General features: G+C 44.3%; 1 protein-coding gene across 3 annotated transcripts in view; it reads right to left on the bottom strand.

Annotated features, from left to right (window-relative positions):
• The window catches only part of GPC3 (glypican 3), a 367,445-nt gene that overhangs the window by 96,562 nt on the left and 258,244 nt on the right, over positions 1 to 12,639 (bottom strand). For all 3 annotated transcript variants that reach the window (XM_040999456.1, XM_040999457.1, XM_040999458.1), the window contains one exon: positions 3,962 to 4,082. In XM_040999456.1, the coding sequence (XP_040855390.1) occupies positions 3,962 to 4,082 (121 nt within the window). The remainder of the gene's footprint in view (positions 1 to 3,961; positions 4,083 to 12,639) is intronic.

Genomic DNA, 12,639 nt, shown 5'->3' with positions numbered 1-12,639 from the left:
CGGTATCTGTATGGAAAGTGAAAATGTTCACACACACCGTTCAAGGCCAGAGGTTGGAGAAAGGAGCTTTAATGGTGACCTCTGATAATCTGACTCTCATCCCCTCTCCAATCTGTAAGCCTTTGTAACAGAAAGAAGCAAGAAAACAAACATGGCCACAAAGCAAATAACATGGCAAAGAAAAGACATGTATTATAGGAATCTGTTACCTACAAAACTGAGGGAACACTATTAGACAAGCATCAGACATTGAACTGCACTCGAACTTATCCTACCTATAGAGAAAATTCTTAACATGAATTCTAACTGTCCTTTAGTAAGTACCAGTTATGCTTGTTAAATTACGTATAGATTTGTGATGCAGTGGTACTGGAAGGTGAGTTCAAGTCCCAGCTACTTTGCTTTCAATCCATTTCCTTGCTAGTGCACCCAGGAAAGTACTTGAGCACCTGCTACCCATAGGAGAAACATAGGTGGAATTCTTGTCTCCTGGCTTCAAAGTGGCTTAGCACTATCTGTTTTAGCCATTTTGAGAGTGAATCTGTAGATGGAGGATCTCTCTCTTCTGTTTCTCCCACCTCTGTCACATTTATCAAAATAAATACAATAAATCCTTAAAAAGATAAAGAAAGCCAGAGCAATGGGGGGGTTGGGATCATCTGCTAGCTATTGGTTCACTCCCCAGATGAGCTGCGTCAGGCTGAAACGAGGAGCCAGGAACTCCATGTGAGTTTCCCATGTGGGTGGCAAGGGCTCAAGCACTGAAGCCATCAATTACTGTGTCTCATTTAGCAGGAAGCTAGAATGGAAGCACAGCAGGTGGAACTTGGATATGGAATGTGGGTCTTCCAAGTAGTGTCTTAACCTGATGAGCCACAACACTGCCCCCTGCCGCCACCACAATACTGTACATGCATGTATGCATGCCCACACACAGGCACTTCAGATGCCTCTAAAATATTACAGATGAGAGAAATAAAAGCTCAGGAAGAGGGTAACTGATTTTGTCTAGGTTATGTATCTATGAAGAGCTATAACTCAGTTCAGATCTATCTCCATCCAAAGCCCATAAACACTCTTCCATATCCACAGACCTTATTAAAAAGTGGGTGGGTGGGGGCTCCTCCTAAGTATTTTGAGTGACTCCAGCAGCATTTACATAGAAGTACATGTGTGACACAGCATTCCCTTCTTGTAGGGTGGAGTCCACCCACAGGTCTCTGTCTGATCTTATGCCTGCCTCTCCCGTGCTTGTCCTCACCTATCCCAAGCCTACCCATTGTTGGCAGCAGATATTAACACTCACCCCTCCCTGAGGTCTTTCCACCAGCCTAGTTCACCATCCCAAACTGATGTGCAACATCCTCTTCAGATTCTTCTCCACAGGCCACTCTTTTTCTTTACTAAACCCTTCCCCTATGATTGCAATTTCCATCCTGACGGGACTGCGGAAATGAATAAAGATTTTATGTGACCACTTCCCATCTGGGGCAACTGGCTGAAACTGGTGGGTATTCGATAAGGTCTACCATCTAAGGAGACCCTGCTGAACGCATTGCTCAGGTACAATGAGCAGACAATAATAGATTGTGAGTGCTGGAGTCTGATTGCCATCCAGAAGCATTTGGGGTGAAATGACTTGTTGACCATTTGGATGAGAAAGCCTAATTCTGTTCGTAGGGTAAGCACGTCCTGCTCTCCATTCAGCCCTAAGTGTTTTCACTGTCAACGCTCTACATCTTTCGGAGGTATGTTTTGAAATATTCAGCCCGTCCATCAAGGAGACTTGCTAGAACTCGGTGAGGCTGTGATCTCACCAAAGGCAGGCTCAGCTATGCAATACTGTCATGATCATGTGCACAGCAGCAACAACTGTTTAGTAATTGCTCACAGAGTACTTCAGAAGGCACTAATGGAGTTATCCCCAAGCATATTGTCAATATGTTCACAATGCAATTGTGTTGAAATGTACCAGTAGAAGTTCTTTGAAACATTTTCAAAGCAACACAAAAATGTCACTGCCAAACTTTGCATTTAAAAACAACATCATGCCAATGCTTTCATACGGAAACCGTACTCCTTGCATAAAGATTTGAGTTTCATTAAGTTCTTTCTGAGCTACAAATAGAGCTTCATGAAGCCAGGGCCCTCCCACTCACGGATTATGGGGCAGGAACACTGTCACTCTGACATATGGTGGCCTTTTTGGTGGCATTTTTTTTTATTGTGGCCACAAAGTAATCACAAGCAGATGGTACAACTAACTTCTATTTATGTCTTGTTACTAAACTCCTTACGGTGGGGGGGGGGGAGGACTCTGTGTGCAGGTCAAGGGATTCTGTGGGTGTCTGTGCACAGCAGTGAGTCAGAAGCTGGCAGGGGTGCAATGAAACTGGACCTCGCCTATCTTGCTGGTAAATGAAAACTGATACATTCTCACTGGGAGGCAATTTGGGGACTGGCATTGAAAGGCTCATATCCTTCGACCCAATAACTTCAGAAGTTTACAAACCAAGAATGTGGGGAACTGGTGCAGTGGTGTTACAGGCTAATCTTCCACCTGCAGTGCTGTCATCCCATATGGGCGCTGGTTTGAGTCCTGGCTACTCTTCTTCTAATCCAGCTCCCTGCTTATGGCCTGGGAAAGCAGCGAGGATAGCCTTGGGCTCTTGCACCCATGTGAGTTCTCAGCTTCGAACTGGCACAGCTCTAGCCATGACAACCATTTGGGGAGGGATCCAGTGGATCAAAGATCTCTTTCTGTCTCCGTCATTCCCTGTGTGTAACTCTTTCAAGTAAAGTAAATAAAAACTTTTTAAAATACTCACTAATAATGTAAGATGACAAGAAATCACTGTGTTTGAAGTGATAGCTTTGTTTATAGTAAAAAATTAGAAACAAAGTCAATGTCCAAGAAAAAGCAGATCGATTACGGTAAATACAGCACAGAATATTGCACAGTCCACAGTGGTTAATATGAACATTTGTAGCAATGTCAAAAGAGCATTACCAACACAGCACTAACTTGAAGAATTGAAAAACTCACTTGTATACTTCCAATTATGTAAAATATCTGTCAGAGTGTGATTTTTTTCTATACAAATATTAGAAGAACTAGTAGGGACAGGTCTTTAGCACAGCAGGTCAGATGTTGGCTGGGATTCCCATACTGCGTACCTGAGTGCTCTGTTTCCATCCTAGCTTCCTGCTAATGTGAGCTCTGGGAAGCAGCTGGTGATAATTCAAGTATTTGGGTTCCTGCCACCCATATGGAAGACACAAGATGACATCTGTGTTCCTGGCTTCAGCCTGGTGCAGCATCAGCTGTGGCAGGCATTTGGCAAGTCAACCAGCAAATAAAAAGAATATAAAAATGTAACAGGACCAGGATTTTAAGAAATATTTCTCTAATTAAAAACACATTTATTTGATAAACAGAGTGTTGGGAGAGAGGTAGGGAAACAGAAAAAGAAGAGAAATTGATTGGCTGATAGCCTATCTACTCGTTCACTCTCCAAAGGCTACAGTAATGGCTGGGGTTGGGACAGGATAGAGCCAGGGACCAAGAACTCCATTCAGGTCTCCAAAATGGGCAAACTGGGCAATCTTCCACTGCTTTCCAAGGTTTGTGAGCAGGGAGCCAGACTGGAAACAGAGCAGCCAAGAGCAGAACTCCTACTCCAATATGGGATACCAGTGTGATATATTGTCGTTTATCCCACTGCACCATAAGGCTGGCACATTCCCCCACCTCCATTTCCCAAACTTTCTGTCTTACTGCAATATCGTCTCTATGAATTCAAAAGTAGGGCAAACAATGAGAGTGACAAGTAGTTTTGAGCAGAGTGCTTCATCGAAGAAAGAGACAGACAGCTGCCTTGCCTAAGGCCCAAGAACACAGACCAAAGAGCATCCAGCTCCCTTTGTGGCTATTTCTACTTTTGCTGAGTAAGGCACATACCTGGTTAATGTGCTTCAGTTTGTCAATGATTTGACTAACCACTGGCTCAGGCCCCTTCATTTTCAGCTCGTGGAGGTTGAATTGATTCTTCATTCCGTTCCGTGCTGCCTTCTGGCTGTATCTGTTGAAAGTGAAGATACAAAGAAGGTTTAGCAAAGAAAATCTCAAGTAAAGTGAAAACCAACTGCAGCTGGCACCAGCCAAGTAGTCTGCATTCTCTCCCTGCACTCTGATTTTTACACACTTGTGCTTGTCTCTAAACGATAAATGTCTGGAATCGAATCCATTAATATTCCTAATCCCAAATGATGAAGTGTCATGAATCCTACTGCTATGTTTTTGGTCCAGTGTTTCACAAAGCACCCTTTGTCACTCAGCCAGTTTTGAAGTTCTTAATGGCCCTGCAAGGTTGACATTCAGCATTATCTTTTTCTTACTGAAAGTCCCCAGCTTTGCATGGGATTGCTGGAATTCCATGAACTGTCCTATGATGCGAAATATGTGCTGATATTAAACAAATGCTCTGAAAAACATACATGATTGCAGCAGAGGTTGAAAAACTCAAGTGTTGGCCATCATAATTTAAAAAATCATCTTTGGGGAAGGCCAAGATTCTGCAGCAAAAAGAAGTTGAAGGGAGCATCTGATCACGTTTCTTCTCAAGTTGCATTCTAAGATATTCAGCTTATTCAACTTGAAAAGTTAATTAGTGAATATACAGATCACAAAGCATCAAATGCCAATTGCCTTCGGGTGCTGTTCTAAAGAAATGTAAAGAAAGCTTCTTTATCTGATAGGAATAGGCCTCCATTTTCATGTTCCTACAACACTGTCTATTTAAATAGCATGGAGCCCTCGATGACATCACCAACTCCATCTTGTCTCTCTTGACTCCAAGTGATGCCTGAAGCAGAGAGACCCTACTGACAGGTAAAGTTCACTATCAACCTTTACAAATGTTCTTGGGAAATATGCTGGCTCTCCAAGGGTTTCCTTGGACTTGTTCATATCCAAGTGTGCTGGCCACTTTTCCTGTCCACTGCTACAAGACAAATGCCCCCAGAAGTTTACTATTAACAACGCAATGGGCGAAACACATCTGCCAACTTGGCACTTTGGCCCTGTATTCCCTGCTTCCCAAACTATCAGCAATATTAAATTAACCTCACAGCTGATGCCTTGTGGCCCTATGGTATTATTTTCAGAAAATGTACCCTTTCACTGTTTTTTTTTTTTTTGCTAAATTCCTTATCTCCAAGGCATAGATAAGAACTAAACATTGTCAGTTCTAAACTCCACTCCCCAATCTCATGGGAAGTGATTGAAAAAAAAAAAAAAGACAGCCTTGGGTTTAACAGCTTGCCAAACTTTTTTTCAGAGTTGAAATAGCATCCACTCTTCCGCTCTCTGCATGTGCTATTTAAATCCTTGCAGGCCTTTAGTAAATTAAGCATGGTTTCTGGTTACAGAAGTGTTGGGAAGAGCTGACCTGCGGTTTTGAACTAAAACTTGCCTTTACTTCGCTTGCTTCCCAAAGCACTAAGCAAAATGGTCCAACTGACAGAATTGTCCAAATGTACTGGTACTGCTTTGAAGCATGGTCTTCCTCACTAACCTTTTGGTTTCTTAATACATCTCACCCAACTTCCAACGTCCCTTCCTGTTTTTCATCTCCCTTATTCTTTGCTCCCAAGACGGATGCAATTTTAAACCAGATTTTAAAAGCAACTAGTGTTATGACGGAATAAGATGCAGATTAAAAGAGTAAAGCAGATTTGTATGCATTGAGAGGAAACCAAGTGCAAGATGTAAATCCACTTTTTTTTTTAAAAGCATGAGTAGACTTGGCACATTTATTCCAGTAGGTTCCTCTCACCTAGTTTCACCTCCCATGGTTTCATTTACCTACCATCAACCATGACTTGAAAATATAAAATGGAAAATTCCAGAAAGAAACGAGCAGCCCATAAGTGTTCAACTGTATGCTGCTCTGAGTAACATGATGAAATCTTGTACCACCCTGTTGGGCTGGGAGTCAGCCCTTCACCCAACAGATCCACACTGTATACACCACCAGCCCAAGAATTGCCTACTTGGACATGCTTATCAGAACAACTACTGCAGAAAGTCAGCAAGAAGGAGAGAGGAAGGAAAGCAGGGGATGGAGGGAGAGAGGCTGAGTCACGTAACTTTTACTACAACACAGTGTTTTTACTTGTTCTACCTTATTAGCATTATTTTTGTTGACTTCTTCTTGTGCCTAATGTAAAAATGAAACTTGAGCACACGTATGTGTATTTAGGAAAAAGCACCAGTACAGTCATCCCACAGTGGCTGAGGGATACTGCCTCCAGGGCCCTCCCATGGGTATCAAAACCAGTTCAATGGCCGCAGCATTTGTAGCCAACCCATGTTTATCATCTTAGCTACTTTTAAATTTTCTCTAAGTTACTTGTAATCCCTCATGGGAGGTAAATGCTATGGAAATAGTTGCTATCTATCGCTGTGAGAATAATGACAGCAGGAAGTGTGTCTTGTTCATTACAGGCATGTTTGTTCCCGACCATTTTCACCCTTAGTTGGTTGACTCCTTCAAGACAGACACCCAACCAGGAAGATGGGCTTTGGTGCTGTGCCCAGGGCAGCAGGGTGTGGGGTAGGGGCAGGAAGCAGGGTGGTGGGTCCCAGAACCTATTTCCCACAGTTAAGGGGGGAGGACTACGATATTCTTGTAATCCAGCTGATGTTCAAATATGTTGAGGAACACTTTGGAGGGATATATTGTGAAAAACGAATACTGTGATGACGAAGCTTTGCTTTTCTCTTTAAAATCCTTCAATATGTCTTATGGTCATTTTTTTTTTGGCCATGGACACTTTTAAGCCTTATAAATTAATATTTAGTGAGCAACATTTTACATAGCAGGGATTTTAAAACTTTTCCAGCTTTTCTTGAGGTCTAATTGACAGGTACAAATGGAACAGATTTCCCAGGTCCAAGGTGGTGTTTGAGATACACACACTGTGAAATAATGGCTCCATGGCCGCTTGTTAACCTTTCCATATTTTTGGTGGAGAACATTTTAATATCTACCCTCTTTCTGGATCTCAAGTATAGAACACTTTGTACCTTAAGTTGTCAAGAGGGTAATTTTTGTAAAGGCCAAGGAAGAAGGAAAAAAAAATCTAAAGTGAAGCCAACATTTTTCAAGGCCTTTGGGAAACCTTGTTAAGATTGGCCCTCCTCAATGTTTTTTTTTTTTTTTAAAGATTTATTTCTTTATTTGAAAGGCAAACTAAAGAGAGGATGGGGTGGAGGTCTTCCATCCGATAAATCCACTTCACAAATGGCCACAATAGCACATGTCTGGGCTGGGTGGAAGCCAGAGATCAGGAGCATCGTCCAGGTATTTAGGCCATTCTCCACTGGTTTCCCACTTATATCATTAGGGAGCTAGACTAGAAGTAAGGCAGCCAGGACTTGAACCAGAACCCATATGGGATGTCAGTGCTGCAGACAGATTAGCTTGCTATGCAACAGTGTCAGCCTCAAGTTTCCTGTACTTTGAATCGCTACATTGACATTGCTTCCTTAGAGATCATGGATGCTGGTTCAATACTTGATACTTCCTCACCACTCCACTCACCTGTCATCTGAGACTGTTTCCAAGGCTGTCAAGGGTATGTATGTGTAGCAACAGCTCTCTCAAGCCATCTGCAAGTTCCCGGCCTTGCCCTTTAAGAATGCCTGAGACCATCTCCATCTGCACATAACAGTAGTCACGGCAATGTGTGCATTCAGAGGTAAGAGACTGGAGGTGGGGGAAGGAGTGACATTCCACAACTGCCAGGAGCAAGCCTTGGGAAGCTTCCCAATGTCTAAGGCTGAAGCCAAGGTCTGACCACCTTCGAGAGCCTCCGGGTCCCCCAGCCTCCACCATACAGGCTGCAGCAAAGCGCACGGAGCTTCAGAGGGAATCTGCTAGGGGCAGCTCTGCAGCTTTAATTAGTACACTGGGCATTTCATTTACACAGGCCTTCTCTGTAGATGAAAGGCTTTGAACGAGGAGGAGCCATCACCCAAGGCCTGCCCAGAGGTGTCAGGGTGGCCCTGGGGGATTTTGTAAAAAAAAAAAAATGACAGGCCATTGAAATTTATACTGATGCTCAAAGGGAGTGCAATTCCCAGTCCTCCAGGATAGCATGCTGCTCCCTCCCTCGCCAGGCTGGCTGACACCTGCCAGTGAACAAGGAAAAATAAACCGAGGGGAGCTTCTGCTTGCAAAATCTGTCTTAACTTCCTGTGTGATGTATGACATTAGAAAGGTCCTCTTTAAGCATTCCATGTCCTGTCTTCCCCCATTTCACTGCGCGCCCACACACCCCACCCACCCCATAGCCAGAATTCAGAGAAAACCCCACTTGTGGAGTGCAAAGAAAGGGTAAGCTACTGCTCCGACTGATCACTTAGGGGCTGGGGGCTGAGAAAGGAGCATGCCGGGGTGGGGGGGGGGACCTATACATGAGGCACAGACAGAAAAGGAACCTCATTAAAACAGGACATCTGGGCATGCTTGTCTTGGGACAGCTGAAGCAAAGAGAGCACTTGTAGAAGAGGAATAGAATCAAACAAGCGTAAAATGGGCGCTCTTTTCTTCCCGTTTCTGTGTTGGCTGAGGCGGCGGCAGGGCGGAGGAGGGGGGAGGAAATCAAGGAATTCAAGGGCAGACCATTTGTTCTGGAAGTGCCCTCGAGGGATCAAGGGGTGTAACCCACTCATTGGGTGGCAGAAAAAATAGACACTGCACCACAGACTTTTCCAACAGTTCAAACTGCTAGGATCACAAGTTCCCCCAGTTGGAAGAAAACCTTTCCTTTACAAGCACCTTGCTGATTTTTCACCACTGCTAGTACTGATTTTAGGACAGGGAGAGTGGAGGGAAAAAAAGTCACTTTCCTTCTTCCCTTCGCTGTGAGAACAGTGGCAAGTGTTTGAAAGTAGATTGCACAAGGACTAGTTCTCCATCAAACCAGATTTTAAATAAAGAAAACTAATTTCACAAAAGCTTAATTTGCTGCTGCTACCTTAGAAATGGCTTGAAAAGAGACTACAATCTCACATTCTCAGCGCGCCATCTTATGGACAGGATGTAGTATTGCAGGTACTCCCTAGCCCAAACTGATTATAACTGTTTCCTTGGAAAGTACTTCTGCGGCAAAGAATACTATGGAAAAAAACGGGATCATTTAAGAACATAAATAGCTTTCAAAGCAAACTACAACACCAAGTAGAAAAGTCATATTATTAATAGGCCTAGGAAAATGCTGTTTTCCATCTAAGTTACTGTTCCAACTTATATAAATTCACAGAAAAATATAGCAAAGCTAACATTTGTAATATTTTTTCATGGTTATTAGCATATCAGTTGCACTATAGTGCAACTTTGAGCACGAACCCTCTCCCCCACCCTATCAAATGGGCCCCCCCACAACCCTAGATGTGTGGCATTTGCATATAACTTACATATATTTTCCCATATGCTTTATATCACCTCTAGATTATTTATAAAGGTCAATTTTTTAAATCCACTTATTGTTTAGGAAATAGAAAGAAATTTTATATATATGTTCAGCATAGACACTACATAAAAATTTATTTTCAATCCCAGGTTGTTTAAATTGGTGAATGTGGAACCCAAGGATGTGGAAGACGGACTCCAAATGCACCATACTCGGTGTGACATTTATGCTTTCAAATAGCAGCAACCTCTCATAAATTCTAAACAGAGCTCAGTGGGATGGGCGAAAACTCTAGGAACCTGGAGGACAGCGATTCATTGATATTTCGGGACAAAAAGCCTCAGAATACATTATTAGCAGTTTCAAACCTGACACTGAGGAAGGACCGAGAGCTTGGCTTTGGAATATAATCAGGGAGTCATTCAAATCCAGGAGAGCCGGCAAGCTTTTCCAGAGGGTAAGGAAGACTTGCGAAGTCAGTGGCAGGCCCCCAGCAGCGAGAGGAGGGTGGACAGAAACTTCCCAACCACCTCCTGGATGTTAACCTGAAGCAGTGCCTGCCACGAGGAGCCCATCAGTAACATGGTGGGGGGGGGAGCAGTGCTAGCACAAGGCGTGCGACCGGGCGTCTAGTAGTTCGATGCCTCCCAGCTAGGCCAGGGAACTAGGAGCAGATGCTTCCTTGTACCACTGGAATTCAACCAAACCCAAAAGATCTATATCTGTTCTAAGTTCATTTTTACAGTCCCCCCCCCCCACACACACACATACTGCTTAAGTCAGAGATGGAGAAAAGGAGCTCTCCTCTGCAGCTTTACTCACCAAATGCCCTCAAGGACCAAGGCTTTAGACCATAGTACTTGACCTCCATCGCTGCTCACAGGAGCCCAGAACTCAGTCAAGTCCTGGGGGGTACAAGTGGCTGACCCCAAGGGCACACACAAGCAGAAAGCTGGAGTTGGAAGTGGAGTTGAGATCTGAACCCAGATATCCCAAGCTGAAATATGGCTATTTTAACTGACTGGTTATTTTATTTTATTTTAATCTGAATGGTTAGGTCAAAAGCCCACTAGACCATGTTGACTGTAGGGATCCAAGCACTGAGCCATCATCTACTGTCTCCCAGGATGCATTAGCAGGGAGATGCAGCAGAAGTGGAGCTACAGTGACTGCAGGGGGCACCCTGATGGGATAGGCATCTCAAAGCGCAACACCTGTGAGTTAACTGTGTGAATGCTGCATGACTTTTGGTGAATCCGTTTCCTCACCGGCACAGTGGGAAAAGAGTCCCTGGACTATTTTCCGCATTAGCTGATGTAACAAATGACAGTACATTGAGATGCCTTTGACAAGGTGCTCAGAATAGCGCACATCAAGAAGCCAGAACCATAGGACGGCTGTCAAACACAGTGCTGACAAGCGGTACATAAACAAAGGATGCACAAAGCTTGCAATGAATACTTGGGTAAAGTTTCCATCTCCACTTGGAGATGACTTAAGAAACGGAGTAGTCCTAGTGGCTTTCAGTATGGTCAGGTGTCAGTTGAGGCAGGGGTGACAAAAAAAGGCAAGGAGGAAAGTACTAGAACTTTCCTTAGCATTACAAGCAAGTGGTGCTGGGTGAGTGTCTGGATCTGGGCATTTTGGCCAAGCTTAAAGCAGCATACATGTTAATAATGATGCCCTCATCAAGCCTTTAGGGCACAGGATAGAACTTGGTGGACAGGCCTCCAAATGGTCCCAGATTAAACTGAGTCCACTAAAAAACTAATCGTTCACCCACAGCCCAAGGGGAAGCCCTCCAGAATTTTCCAGGTCATCAGTTCTGGGTGTCAGAGGCCTGGTCTACCCTCCTGCTTGCTGCAGCTCATAGCCTACCTGTGAGTGAGTCAACAGATTCTGCTTGCCTTTTGCATAACTGTGACAAATCATGAATGAGATGGTGCTTGAAAACCCCCATCCGCATTTTCCCATCTTTCTCTCCAGAATACGGCTGCTTGCCTCAGGTCCCTGCCAGATCCACAACAAACAGCCACTCTTTGATGCAGTCATCTTCAAAATGAAGAAAAGCAGCCTCCCAGTCACTGTGCAGCCGCATTCTGCTGATTTAAGATCATGTTGGTGGGGAAAGAGAGAGTCAAGGGAGGGAGGGAAGCATGAAGTAGGCAAAAGTGGGGCTTGGGGATGTGTCCCTTGTGCTGTGTTAAAGTATTCTGTGGCCACAACAAAGGGAAGGCTCCTTGGAGTTTTGCTTGGCATGTCCTGTTGAACTCCAGTTAATGAACTGCCAGAGATTATGAACAAAGGACAAGCTCTTTTTGTGCAGTGCAAACTGCTGGAACAGTGTCAGAGAACTGAAATGCCCCTACTGCTGTTTGCTTGCCAGCTGCTCTGGTCCTAGCCACTGCCATCTGCAGCATTTGGCCTACTCCGGCAGTGATGGAGGCAGGGAAGTGGTAGCTTAGCTCATGCACCTGCCAGGTCCCAAGCTCTGGAATGAACTTCACTCCTCAAAGTCATTGCTTCAAGCTTTTGTGGTGAGCTCCACATGTTGGTGTGGCCACATTTCCTTGGCTGTGTGCACCAGTATGTAGTTTGTAATCTTCTCTGGGCTTACCGTCTGTCTCCCCTGGTACATGATACACAGTAGGTGCTCAATAAGTGTATGTTGCATTTATCTGGAGTACAAGGCCTTCCAGCAATGCTCAGCTTCTGTGCTGGAGGATTAGCCCCTGCTTGCTTGCTCCTTCTGAGAACCTGTCTTGTACTACACTTTTTATTTGAGGGGGGGAGGGGTCTGGGCCCTGCCAGATAAACCAGCCACTGTGATCCATCCACCAGATCATCCCATTTTAGAAACCAATGGCAGAGCTCCTCCCCTTTGTCCCAACACGTCATCATTCAGGAGTACAACACATCCCACTCGGGTGAATTCTCACAGCCCAAGACCCATTCCTGTAAACCCATTCCTGTACTCCCACACTGTGACCTCACCAATGTTATACACCTGCTGGCAGTGCCCATTCACATTACAAATTCTCTTCTCATGTAATCTTTTGGGGATGGAGAAAGATTCCACTGTTGTCCAAATACCCTGAAAGGTCTCATCCACAGAAAGTGGAACTGCGACTAACATTGTCTTGTCTTAAAAGGCATTCT

Source organism: Ochotona curzoniae, unplaced genomic scaffold (genome assembly GCF_017591425.1).
Source record: "Ochotona curzoniae isolate NIBS_2020 unplaced genomic scaffold, NIBS_Ocur_1.0 scaffold_1852, whole genome shotgun sequence".
NCBI classification, from domain to species: Eukaryota; Metazoa; Chordata; class Mammalia; order Lagomorpha; family Ochotonidae; genus Ochotona; species Ochotona curzoniae.
The sequence above is the reverse complement of the archived record's forward strand: the minus strand, read 5'-3'. Positions and strand labels throughout refer to the sequence as shown.